Here is a 12,900-nt window from a genome sequence, read left to right as displayed (position 1 = left end):
GACTGGAGTCACGTAAGCTCAGAAAAGGGCGTGTGTGAACAATACATAAATAAAAATGATGTTGAGAGATATGAATGGAATGTGGGACGTAGTAAATTCAGCTGACTCACTCTGACTGTTGTCTCTTCATGATGATGTTGTTTCTGTAGTTGTTTGAATCTGAATCTGATCACGTATCCTGGTGATTGACCTGTACTGGAAACTCTGAACAGAGACTTGAAGCTCATAAATGAACTGGAACTTGCGTTCATAGTGTCTGGTAAACATCAATTTTTTCATTTCATATTTTAGATGGCTCATGAATATTAATTAGGGTGTGCTGCTGTTGTTGCTTGGTATCACACTGGTAATTGACCCTCAGAGACTCATTGATATTTTTGAGCCTACGTGACTCCAGACACTCTGTGTTTCATGATAGGCCTAATTGAATATTTTTGTACATCACCCACTTCCCTACAAAGATCCTGAAAGTGCAGGAATAGAGGCGGACAGCAGCTGCTTTGACCTTTACAAGCGTATTTCCAGGTAGGTTCAAAGCTAGTCACTAAAGTTGTATTTGGTTGTTTCAAAAACCTCTGTTAATATATGTCTGTGGTTTACTCTGGTTATGTGAATAACATTAATTGTTGCCAACTAGTGTATAATTGTAATGTTTTCTGTCAAATGTTGCTTTGATGCCTTTTAGAATGTGAGCTGCTTCAATTGTATTTTTAACTCTTAGTTAATTTAATTGATTGAAACATTGCAATTTTCCAACTATTGAACCCCAGCAAACAAAATATTATCCCAACGTAAGCAGGTTTCCTGTTTGGTTTATTTTGGGAATCAGTTCATACCATTAGGAACATTCTTTTAAAGGGATAGCCCACCCAAAAGTATAAACTCTATCATTATTTACACAAAGGATATTTTGAAGAATGTTGAAAAACTAAACAGTGTTGGTAACAGACAGAAATAGAGACACGTCTTCAGGAGCATTACTCAAAACATTTGACAAAAAATGTTAGGTAATACAGTCATCTGCATGCAATAGATGTTGATAGTCTACTAAAAGAGATAGTTCACCCAAAAATTCTGTCATTAATTATTCATTCTCATGTTGTTCCAAACCCGTAATACTTTTGTTCATCTTCATAAAACAAATCAATATCTTTTTGATGCAATCTGAGAGCTTTCTGTCCCTCCATTGACAGATAGGCAACTACCACTTTGACGCCACAAATAGTTTATAAAGCGATCGTAAAACTAATCCATGTGAATTGATTGGTCTCGCTTTATATTGTGAACAGATTGAATTTAGGCTTTTATACAAATATAAACATTGATCAACATACAAAAACGGAAGCTCAATCGTACCTGCATGACACACGAGAATGAACCTCATTGGTTCTTGCACATCAAGCAAACATGCTTTAGCTTCATCACAACTGATGTATAAGTTGATGAATGTTTACATGTGAATATAAGAGCCAAAATTCAATCTGTTCATCACGCGACATGGTCTCCCGAAAGTTTTGACTAAACCACTCAATTCATATGGATTAGTTTTACGATCTCTTTATGAACTTTGAAGCATCAAGTGGTAGGCGCGAATGTCAATGACGGGACAAAAATCTCTCAAATTTCATAAATTTTTTTTAACTAGTTTCTGTCTTATATATTGTTAGAGGGAATGGTTTGTGACACCCTAAAAAAAAATTAAACAGAACGTTCTCTAATGGTTATTTGTAGGCTAGGTTTTGTTTTTAAACCAAAAACTAGGTTTCTCTCGTAAAGTGAGTAACGTTATGGGTCTGCATCCCACCGCCAAGTGGCAGCGCTGCACATACGAGCTTGCTGCGCATGCGCGGACAAGTCGAAATTCCTTGTCAGTGCCCTTGATCACTTTAGAATTTCATAAACATTAGGCATCGACACTACTATCTATCTATACTGCATATTAGCACATTTACAAAGCGATTCCATGCATGCCAAATAATACGCGCCCCCACCATCTGCAGTGATCCCGGAAGGAGGCGTGCACTCGCGCGTTTACAGTTAACTTACAGTTTGACGACCCAAGTTCCTTCAGTGATCTGATCTGACTCATCATACCGGTTTAAGCTGGAGACTCCGACGCGCACACAGAAGTAAAATGAGTGCAGCTCTTTTAAACAGACTGAAGCCTGCAGTGAGCTCTGCGATCCGGCTGTGGAACTGTAAAGCACCGGTGATCGATCACAGAGGCCCGGCGTCAGTGAGACTCTACAGCGGACTGATGGAGCCCGCAGCCCCGCTCTTCAGACAGGTGAGAGCGTGCCGGCCTTCTAATGCTCTGCAAATTAGTTTAAGTTGTTTATTCATGTGACATGAGGCGAAACAAGTGTATGTTTTTGTATTTAATGGTGCTCTGCTCATTGTGTGTGGATACGGAACTGCTAAAATGACAAGGAAAAGTTAATTTTTACAGGACATCTCATACACAATGAGTGATTTACAGAGGTGTGATAAATACAAAGTGAAATGCAGACACATAAAGGCTTATTAAAGTCTGCAGGAACTTATCTCGCATCATGTGGCCAAAAGTTTAATAAAACAATAAATCTGCAATAGATGTTGATATTTTTTGTGATTCTGAACACCTGACCTGTGTGAGCTTGAGCAGAACTGGCATATGAGTCGACTAAAATAAGTGTAGAAAACATTTATGACTACTGCATGTTTAGAATGAAAACAAAGGAACATTGAAACGACTGTTTTAAAAAAATGATTGACTTTTTATCATCTTCAAATGACAGTCCCGACTCCATAGCTAATGGATAACAAATTGCAACATTTTATTCATTCTCCACAATTCAGAAAAGAAAGAGCTTTATTGTCAATTTGTCTTGGTGACAGAAGCTTCCAGTGCACAGACAGAATGACAAGACAGATAGTACAAATAAAATAAGTGATACAAATATATTATTTACTATGTGTACAGGTATGTTATATTCAATGCAATATTGTCTATTTTGTATGTTGTGTATTTTTACCCAATACAGTTAAACCTGCAGTTATTATTACATTGGTAACACTTTACAATAAGGTACCATTTGTTAACATAGCCTACATGAGTTTCATGAACTAACAATGAAAAATACTTTAAAAGCATGTATTAATCTTAGTTAATGTTAATTCCAACATTTACTATACATTATTAAAGCCAAAAGTTTTTTCTTATTATTTAATGGACCTGTTATAACATGAACTATAAAGGAACGGTTGTATTTTTTATTAACTAATGTTAACAAAGATTAACAAATACTGTTATCAAATATAAATTGCTCATTTTTACATAATAATAATTATTGCATTCATTGATGGGACCTTATTGTATAGTGTTACTGTTACTTCTGTAAAAGCTCTTTCGGCTGCTTCCTGTTATTCTAAAATGAATTTGTTGTTTTAATTTGTTTTATATCAGTGGTGGGAAATATCAAATTAGATCAAAGACGTTTTACTATGGAATTATGTCAGAAATAATGGTTACCCTGTTGATTTTGTGTGTGTGTGTGTGTGAGCTGCATGTAACGAGTGAACTGATACACGGTAACCGTAGTTTGCAGTTGAAGGCAGATATGCATGGAATGTTACTGGACACACACATTCAGATGATGATGATGTTGTTCCTGTAGTTGTTTGAATCTGAAAGCAGCACGTACACATACCTGCTGGCCGACACAGACACCAGAGAGGCCGTGCTGATCGACCCAGTGCTGGAAACTGTGGACCGAGACCTGCAGCTCATCAATCAACTGGGACTTAAACTCATAGTGGCCGGTGAATCTATCTATCTATTTATCGTTCTATCCAGGGCCTTAAACTAACTTTTTTGCCACAGCCACAAATGTCCGGAGCCACGAAACTGTTTTTGTGAATGCAACAAATGGCAACAAAATTTTAGATAACAGTGAAAATTCACAATTCTCTATTCCAATTTTGAGACCACAGCTAAAACTACTTAGCCTGGCTCCGCCCTCAAACGTACTTCCGCTCAATTTCCATTTCCCTTCAGTACTACGTCTGGGATTGTGCTGTAGTCTTTGGTTTTCAACGGTCAATTTTTTACTGGGCCAATCAGCGAACAGAGGGAGTGGCTGAGAACGATGACGTTGATGTCTTGCGTTATTTTGAGTTGTAGTTCAGTAATGGCAGCGGAGAAAGATGCGAGCTAAGCCATTCAGTCCGTTGTGGCAACGCTGCCGAATATAAAGAAGTTAAAGCCGGAGCAAGAACAATCTTTGCTTAGTTTTGTTGGTGGCCATGATGTTGTGGCCCTCCTCCCCACGGGGTTCGACATGACATACGTCACGACCAAACGTTAGCGATTGGTTATGGCAGATCCAGAGTGACTCTGGGGAGATCCAATAGTTTTAGACTTCAATAGAGTACCCGCCTACAAGGAAGTTAACGCTTGTCAATGGAGCGATGCCAGACTCTATGTACAAATGAAATGTACGAGAGTCTAGTGGGACCAGGCTTAAAACTACTAGCCTAACTAATGTAAATTTAAAACAATATTAAAGACAAGTAAACAGTCAGTAATAAAATAAGAACAGATAATACAATTACTAGCAAAAGCACAAATAAATACAATATAATAAAGATTCAAATGAGGGGAAAAATCTGCTTTTCAGGTTTTTCAGGTAGGTCTGACAATAGTTTTCAGGTACAGAAATTTAATAAAGTAAGCAAATGTTAAATAACACTGCATAGTCTTCACTGTATAAACATGAATAGTCTTCGCTGTATAAATAATGCATCCTTATTAATCCTTATAAAAGTTATTCAGTCTAGAGCAATGAGAGATTTTTTCTCAAGCGCAAGAAGACGTGAAAGAGCTCAGTGTAGTTTCTACATGCGCACACAACTTTCTACACAGTGCGTGAGTAATGTAATGACCTCCTTTTTCCATCAACCGTCCCAAGCGGCGTTGACGTTCATGCATTGTTAGAATTCACAAAAATGTTACCGGTCAACTGGTGAGTCACACCGTTTCATATACTCGCAAATGGCGATTTTGACTCGCATTTGGAGCTTTGCAAGTGTTCATTTTAGGCCCTGGTTCTATCTTCCATTTATGAATTGGATGCAAAAAACAGCCTGGTCTACTGTCAGTTTGATGATCTCTGTCTGTGCCTGTTCTCTTCCAGTGAACACTCACTGTCATGCGGACCACATCACTGGCACTGGACTGCTGAAGAAGAAGGTGTTTGGACTGAAGAGTTGCATCTCCAAACACAGCGGAGCCACTGCGGACATACTGCTCTCAGAAGGAGACCGGATCACTTTCGGAAAACATGTATGAAGGATTAAACCTGACCAGGGCTATTCAATACATTTTAAAATCCATACTGTTTAAAAAACAAAATCATGACTGGGCCATTTTCAGTATGTTTATTTGTATTAAAGCTCCAGTCTGTTTTTTGGGTTAAAAATTAGCCAAAATAAATGTTTGAGCAAGTACATAACCAGCCAGTGTTCAAAACCCTCTGCTTGACTTAGCTCGATTCAAAACAGTATGCTTGTAATAATGTTTTTAATTGCGGTGGTACTGGTGGATTTCCGCAGGAAATTCGAGCATGTCTTTGCGTCATTACATCACATCTGTATACATAAAGAAGTCTCGGCTTGTAGGCTATATTGCGTGTGAGGATGTTGGAGGTGGAGATGTATAGCCTTTTCTCACAGCACTTGATATAATTAAACTTTTCAATTTGATGGCGAATCCAGAACGGTTGAAACTACAATCACCAGTGACAACAAATTCAAAAGACTTCGGAGCGGCTACAGAAAGAAAGAGACTGCAACCGGCCCAAGCGGAAACAAGGATAAATATCTGAAGGGCATTAAATTTCACGCAATGCTGATGTTGTTAACATTAACAATTTGAGAACAAAGTATAATTTGCACGGGTGATATAAGCGATCGTTAGATTTTATCAGCACGATTTACTGCAATGCTTTTTCCCCTTAGTTGGTCAGAACAAAAGTGGATGTTACTTGTTCAGAGGACATTTTCCCTTGAAAATTCTCTTGTTGGTCATACTTCCAAAAAGTAGAATCTGTGATTGTGAATGACAGGATCCACACCGGCGCGGCGACTGACCGCCGTATATTCTCCTCAAAACATTGGATTCATCCGCGCTGTGCCGTGCCGAGGCACAACCCACGTAAACTTGATATTCCGCTAATACCTGCAATTGCAGATTTCGAACAGAGATGGCGACAAAGAGAAAAAACTACAGACTGCAGCTTTAAATAATATATAATAATATCACCTAAATAATATATAATACAAACATATGATTTAATATTGCAAGTGATCAGGGGAAGGCACTAAACCTTACAATCCACTCAAATTTAAAAACAGGATCATGAACAGGTCATTTACAGTTAGTTTATTTATAATAGTTCATTTGTTTAATCTATTTTTATGACAGTGTGAAGAAAAACAAAGGCTGTGTTGATGTTTTACAGTGTTGTTATCATGCTTATCATAGTCAGTGAGAGTTGAACAGGTTATATAATAAATAAAGTGCTGATAGGCTTATTACTCTTTCAGAACTTTGGCTTTTGGTCCGTTTCAGTGTCTAACTGTGCGAGAGACCCCGGGACACACGGATGGATGTTTGACGTACGTCACTGGAGATCAGAGAATGGCTTTCACTGGTGATGCCATCCTCATCCGAGGCTGCGGACGGACAGACTTTCAGCAAGGTGACTGAAGCATTAGGATTACAGAAATACAGTAATGATTGAGCGAATCTCCCATTGTGGAGCTGTTAAAGAGGCCATAATATGCCCTTTTACAGAGTCTTGATTTCGTCTTTGGGCTCTACTAGAATAGGTTTTCATGCTTTAATGTTCAATAAACACAGTATTTTTCATATATTTGACATTGTTGCTCAACCTCTCTTCCTAGTTTGTCAGTATCGCTCTGTTTAGTTCCCATCTCTATGAAGCCCCTCCTTCTGAAAAGCTCTGATTGGTTGGCTGGAACAGTGTGTTGTGATTGGTCAGCTGCTTTGAGCGTGTTTTGGAAATGTCGCGCCCCTTACCATTACCAGGAGTTTCAACACACTACTAACTAACTCAATCATGGCCCCGCCCCCTTTATTTGCGTATGCCTTGTGTGGAAATTATTAAAATTAGGAAAAGTGTTTATTCCCGGGAAAAAATCTCAGGACAATTGAGGCGTTTCAGGGAGTTCAGAAACAGTGACACTGATATAGAGTGTAACTCCTGCTAGAGGGACTTTGTGCTTTGTAACTTTGCAGACCTTTTTCATCCTCAAACAGCAACATCACACAACTAAAGAAATGTACAAAAGCATTATAGGCCATAACAATATTTTCATACTGTTTTTCTCAAATGTACACAAGGAAGGGCACCAATTAAATACATTTAAATGCACCAATATAACAACACAGCCATAAACTCCAATATGTACCTACGTTGATTGTGAAGGTAGTCAAATGACATAGTGTTTAGAAAATGTAATACCCAAATAAAAAGCAGAATAAAGTCAATGAAATTAATGTGAAAAAAAATAGTAGAGTCATATCATGGTAAATATTTAGTGAATATTCACAATATATCATCTAGCCCTAATATTTGTTTGTAGATTTTTCCCTGTGCTCGTTGCCTTTGTTGTTGTAGTACTTCAAATGGCCACATGATGGCGAGACAGTAAAGCTCCTCATGTCTTCACTCAGGTTGTCCAAAGAGATTGTACGAGTCCATCCATAAGAAGATTTTCACCCTGCCTGCACATTGTTTCATCTACCCCGCACACGACTACAAGGGTACGTGATTTACAGCATTAAACTATGAGTCACTGTGTGATTTACCACAGGACACGAAAGTCTAAAACCACTTTAACTGTGTGGAAGCCGCTGCTTTTAGAGTCCATTGAGTAATCCGATAAAAGACACCAATGTTAAACAATTAAACAACTATTTACTAAGGTTTGTAGTAGTAGTAGGGATATTTAACTTTCTCTTTGTTGTTTTGTGCATTATTTCTTGTCCTGTTTGTTTTGATCTACTCTGAACGCTGAAGGTCAGACTGTGTCCACCGTAGATGAGGAAAAGAAGTTTAATCCACGGCTGACAAAGACACTGGACGAGTTTGTGAACATCATGAACAACCTCAATCTCCCCAAACCTAAAAAAATAGGTAGAGTATTAGTTTATTTATGCTGCATGTACAGTTACAATACACTAGTACCGTTACATCGTTTAGATGCGCATTATATAAATATATATACCGTATACTTTATACATAAAGACATTTATATAATTTAGATAGTATTACATTTTACAATAAATATTTTCTATTTGAATATAATTACAATTATACACCTGTAATCAAAGCTGAATTTTCAGACTCCAGTCTTCAGTGTCACATGATCCTTCAGAAATCATTCTAATATGATGATTTGCTGCTCAAGAAACATTATTATTATTATAAACTGTTGTGCTGCTTCATACTTTTGTGGGAATCATGAAACTTTTTTTTCAGGATTCTTTGATGAATAGAAAGAGCAAACAGCATTTATAAATAGGATTTTTTTTTGTAAAATTATAAATGTCTTTGTCACTTTTGATCAATGTATTGCCAGTAAAAGTATTAATTAATTATTTAAATCTCATCTCTAATCTTGGAATAGTAGTTTATCACAGTTTTCAACACTGATAATAATAAAATGTTTATTGAGCAGCAAATCATCATATCTGAATGATTTTTGAAGGATCATGTGACTCTGAAGACTAACTAATGATGTAATGATGCTGAACATTCAGCTTTAAACACAGGAATAGATTACATTTTATATATATTTATTTAAATAGAAAACAGCTATTTTAAATTGTAATAATATTTCACAATATTTCTGTTTTTTTATCAAACATATAAAGCTTTGTTGAACATAAGAGACTTTTCAAATCACCCTGATGTCATTCCACACCTATATGTTGTTATTATTCTGTGTAACATAAATAATTCAACATCTGAGTGTGAACACGACTGACACTATATTCCAAGTCATATGATTTTTTGTGTGATGAACAGACCCAGATTCACATTTTCACACACTTAAAGTGGCATGTTGTTTTTGGCTACAACATCTGTCTTGGTGTCAAACCGTCAATAAAGGAATTCAGATCTTCAACATGCAAATGAGTAAATGATGATGAATTTTTTTTCTGGGTAAACTATCCCTTAAGTGCCGTAGGGGTCAGTTATAATGGAATGGGTGAAAACGTGGTATCTATCATTATGACTAAGGTGGTTGGGTCAGGTATGACAGGATGTGTCGTTTTGCTCATATTGAGTGTGTTTGAAGCTTCATTTGATGGAAAATGAGGACTAAAATTGTGTTCTTGTAACATTATTGTAATAACTAAAAGGCGTCATGTTTTGTTTTTAAACCCACAGATATATCAGTGCCTGCGAACTTGGTGTGTGGACTTCATGATATCTGAATGTGAAAGCTGACATTAACTTTTTAGGTGTCTTATTTTAATTTTACAGAGCATATAAATATAAACTACATTCAGTGAGATGATATTTGTATTGAATCATTCCTGTGATTCAGGGTAAGCAGACAAAGATGAACCAGAACAATGAAATATCAAACAATTAAATTTTCATTATGGTCAGTATTTGTTTTAGTCGATTTTTTTTCTGGGTTTCAAAAAATACTTTGGCCTTACCTGTGTGCCTGAATCATATAATATCTCATTCAGAGAAATGATGGTCTGCTTCTTTTAGGATCCTTTACTTAAATGCTTTAAATAATCAAGTACTGCATCTCTCATTTGTAATGTGAAAGGTTATAGTAAAACTCATCTTATGATCTAATATATATATATTTAATCTGTTTTTAATAAATGTTTGGTCAATCCTCAGCTGCGTCATGCACAGTTTTTGGCTCTTTTTGGTTTTTTTTTGTCACTTATGCAAACGTCCTGAATGTTGCATTTCCACAAATGCCTTTACCGTCAGGACAGACAAGAAAAACGACGTGATTTGCAAGTGAAATGGGCTGAAAGTTCATGCACAGCCTGAAAGTCTCGTCTTCAAAACAGTGTCATTTGCATTAGTGTATCAGTGCTGATGAGTCTTCACACTCAGATTACTGTGATGCTGTTAGTTAGATGATCTGACTTTCAGTCATTTCAGAGTATTCGGGTGTAGGATGTTCAGACATGATGTTTCTGATCACCCACTCCGCGTCATTGACGTGTAAATGTGGACAATTATGTGGGTTTCCGGGCTGTTTTAGCAGTGTAGTTTCAAATGTTCTTTTTGGAGGCAGTTTTAAATATCATAGTAGATCAAGCTCTTATGAAAGGTTGTTTCCACAATGGAATAAAAATAAAAGTAATTGTGACTTAAATTGCGACTTTTTTTATATATCTCACTCACAATTATCTCGCAGTTCTTACTTTTTCAGAATTGTGATATAAACTCACGTTACAAAAAAAAGTAAGAATTGTAAAATCGCAATAACCTTTTTTAGTTTTATTCTGTAGAAGAAACGGGGGAAATAAACAGAATTCAGAGAAAAAAGTCAGAATAACGAGATATAAACAATTATGAGTTTATAACTTGCAATTGTAAGAAATAAAAGTCTTATTCTTGAGCTAAAAAGTCACAATTACCTTTTTTATATTTGTATTCCATGGCCCAAAAAAAAAAACAATAGAATTACGAGAGAAAAAAAACTAAAGTCAAACCTAAAGTATTAACCTTTTTTAATATATTTTTTTCATTGTGAGAACAAACTTTTTATAGAACTGGAATCTGTTTGTTTTATTGTCTTGGGTGGGTGTGGCATAACACTGGCTCAGCCAATGGTGTCCATTTGGGGCGGAGCTATCTCTGTGATTTGACTAATGGCAGACAGGGAAAGTATTTTAACTTTGACAGCAATGACTATTTTTGCAGTTTTGTTTTAGTGCTTCACACTTGACCTATAAACGAGCAAGTGTTGTGTAGTTACCTGCGTTTCATCAAGCTCACACACTCAACACTCTTTAGTGCCCTTTGTGCAGAAGCAGCTCAATGCCAGGAAGCCAACAGATGTGCTTCGGCAGGAAAATAACAAGCCTTTTATTGTGTGACAGTGGCGAGTGTGAATAATAGTGAAACAAAAACTGTCACATAAAAGCAGTCACTAAACTCTTGATAGTCTCGCCTGCGTTTGCCAAATGAGGTTCGTTTGCTGCACGGTATAAGATTTGAATGTCTCTGACAGTATGTTGTGTGCAGGAGGAAGACACTTTAGTGCACAAAAGAGCCAGCTGTCCGTGTCTCACTGCCCTCCATCTGTTCTGGGTTTTGTCTCAGCTTTTATACGCATCTCACTCTGTCTTTCTGTCTGTGTGGCACTGAGACTAATGTCATGCACACTTACGCTTTAGATTTATGACCAGCAGTCGCGCTGGACTCTGACTGTCGTGATGTGAAAGTCACACTGTCTGTGTCACTTCCCTCAGAAGTGAACTGAGCAACGATTAGGGGTCTTTCCTCATACGCAGTACGCTTTTGAACAATTTATGAGAAATCTGCTCATGGGTCAAACTCACTTCATGTCTATTAATTAACATTACCTCAGATTATTTTTCATATTTTCAAGACAGAATGTGTGAATGTTTTAGAGAGACACAAACCAACTAACACTTCAATATTTCAATATTTTATCCAATATGTTTAGACAAATATGATTAAACTAAAATGTAAATGCATAAACAAACTTATCACAGATGGACTAAATTGGCTTCTTCACACTTTATTTAAACTTTTTTATGAAACATTTATAGTTATAAAGCTGTGCCTGGAGTGTAAAAGTGGTCATAACCATCTTGCACTCATTATTCCCAGCAATAAATCACAGTGTGGCAGATATGAGCTATTTTATTAAATGTTATTTTGTAGGTCTAAGTGAAACTGACCAGATGGAAGAAGCTGTCCTCTGCAACCAAGGAGGATATTGTTAAAATAGCAAACCCTGGTCAATTGTTTTTCGACATTGCTCATGTGCGGGATGTGAATGGTCACAATGTCGGCTAAGAGGATGGATTGAGAGGTTGTGTACCAGTAAAGAAACCATTTATTAGTTTTATCTACTGCAAAAAAAAAAACCTGCATTTGCCAAAGAACATAAGGATTGGAGTGTGGAAGATTGGAGCCGTGTTCTGCTGTCCAGCCATTCAAAAGATAGCGCTGGATGGTGTCAGATATTTTTGTAGGAGACTACTGGAGTGTTTTAATACCAGATGCATGCATGTGTGGCGTCATTAAACAGGAGAAACATGATGGTATTGGGGACGTATGGCTGCATAATGTTGTTGAAAATGGTCGAATACTTGGGAATCCTGCTGAACACAATGTAGCCAAGTATGGAGAATCAAGAAAAATGTGTATTTTCCAACATGATAACAATCCCAAACACACCGTGCATGCAACAAAGTTGTGTGCAATGAAAGTGTTAATGCCAAGCATTTTAAAGTTTTCAAGTTTAAAGTTAAAGTCTTCAGTGTCCTGACCTTAAAGCTGTTGAAAACCTTTGGGAAATTATAATGTCATGCATGGTCTTCCAATGAAGCTGAACTTTAGGAAGAATTTAAGGAGGATTGGAAAGAGGTTAAGCATGACAAATGCACAACGTTTAGTGAGTCAATTTAACAAGGATAATGGCTGCTGTCATCAAAAACAAGGAAGAACTAACTAAATATTTAAAATAGTCAATGTGCTTATTTCCTGTGTGCTTTGTTTTTCTATGCCTTTTTTGCATAAAAAAGTTTGCCTTGTACAAGTTATTTTGTCTTATGTATATAATTAATTATGTCATTTTAATACCAAAATCAAA

General features: G+C 36.7%; 1 protein-coding gene across 7 annotated transcripts; it reads left to right on the top strand.

The window, feature by feature from the left end:
- Positions 1–81: 81 nt before the first annotated feature.
- Positions 82–9,934, top strand: ethe1 (ETHE1 persulfide dioxygenase). 7 transcript variants are annotated; one of them, XM_077221566.1, is made up of 9 exons: positions 82–259; positions 419–525; positions 2,158–2,287; positions 3,657–3,801; positions 5,175–5,323; positions 6,611–6,740; positions 7,739–7,828; positions 8,085–8,201; positions 9,462–9,934. In XM_077221566.1, the coding sequence occupies exons 3-9, from the start codon at positions 2,258–2,260 to the stop codon at positions 9,506–9,508; spliced, it is 708 nt and encodes a 235-aa protein (XP_077077681.1). In that variant the 5' UTR covers positions 82–259; positions 419–525; positions 2,158–2,257; the 3' UTR covers positions 9,509–9,934. The 7 variants fall into 7 exon arrangements, with proteins under 7 accessions (XP_077077681.1, XP_077077682.1, XP_077077679.1 ...); XM_077221567.1 differs by having other exon boundaries at positions 84–259; positions 462–525; XM_077221564.1 differs by having other exon boundaries at positions 121–259; positions 2,145–2,287.
- The last annotated feature ends 2,966 nt before the right edge of the window (positions 9,935–12,900 follow it).

This window comes from Siphateles boraxobius, unplaced genomic scaffold (genome assembly GCF_051911475.1).
Source record: "Siphateles boraxobius isolate OS27281-9 unplaced genomic scaffold, OSU_SipBor_1 84, whole genome shotgun sequence".
NCBI lineage: Eukaryota > Metazoa > Chordata > Actinopteri > Cypriniformes > Leuciscidae > Siphateles > Siphateles boraxobius.
The sequence above is the reverse complement of the archived record's forward strand: the minus strand, read 5'-3'. Positions and strand labels throughout refer to the sequence as shown.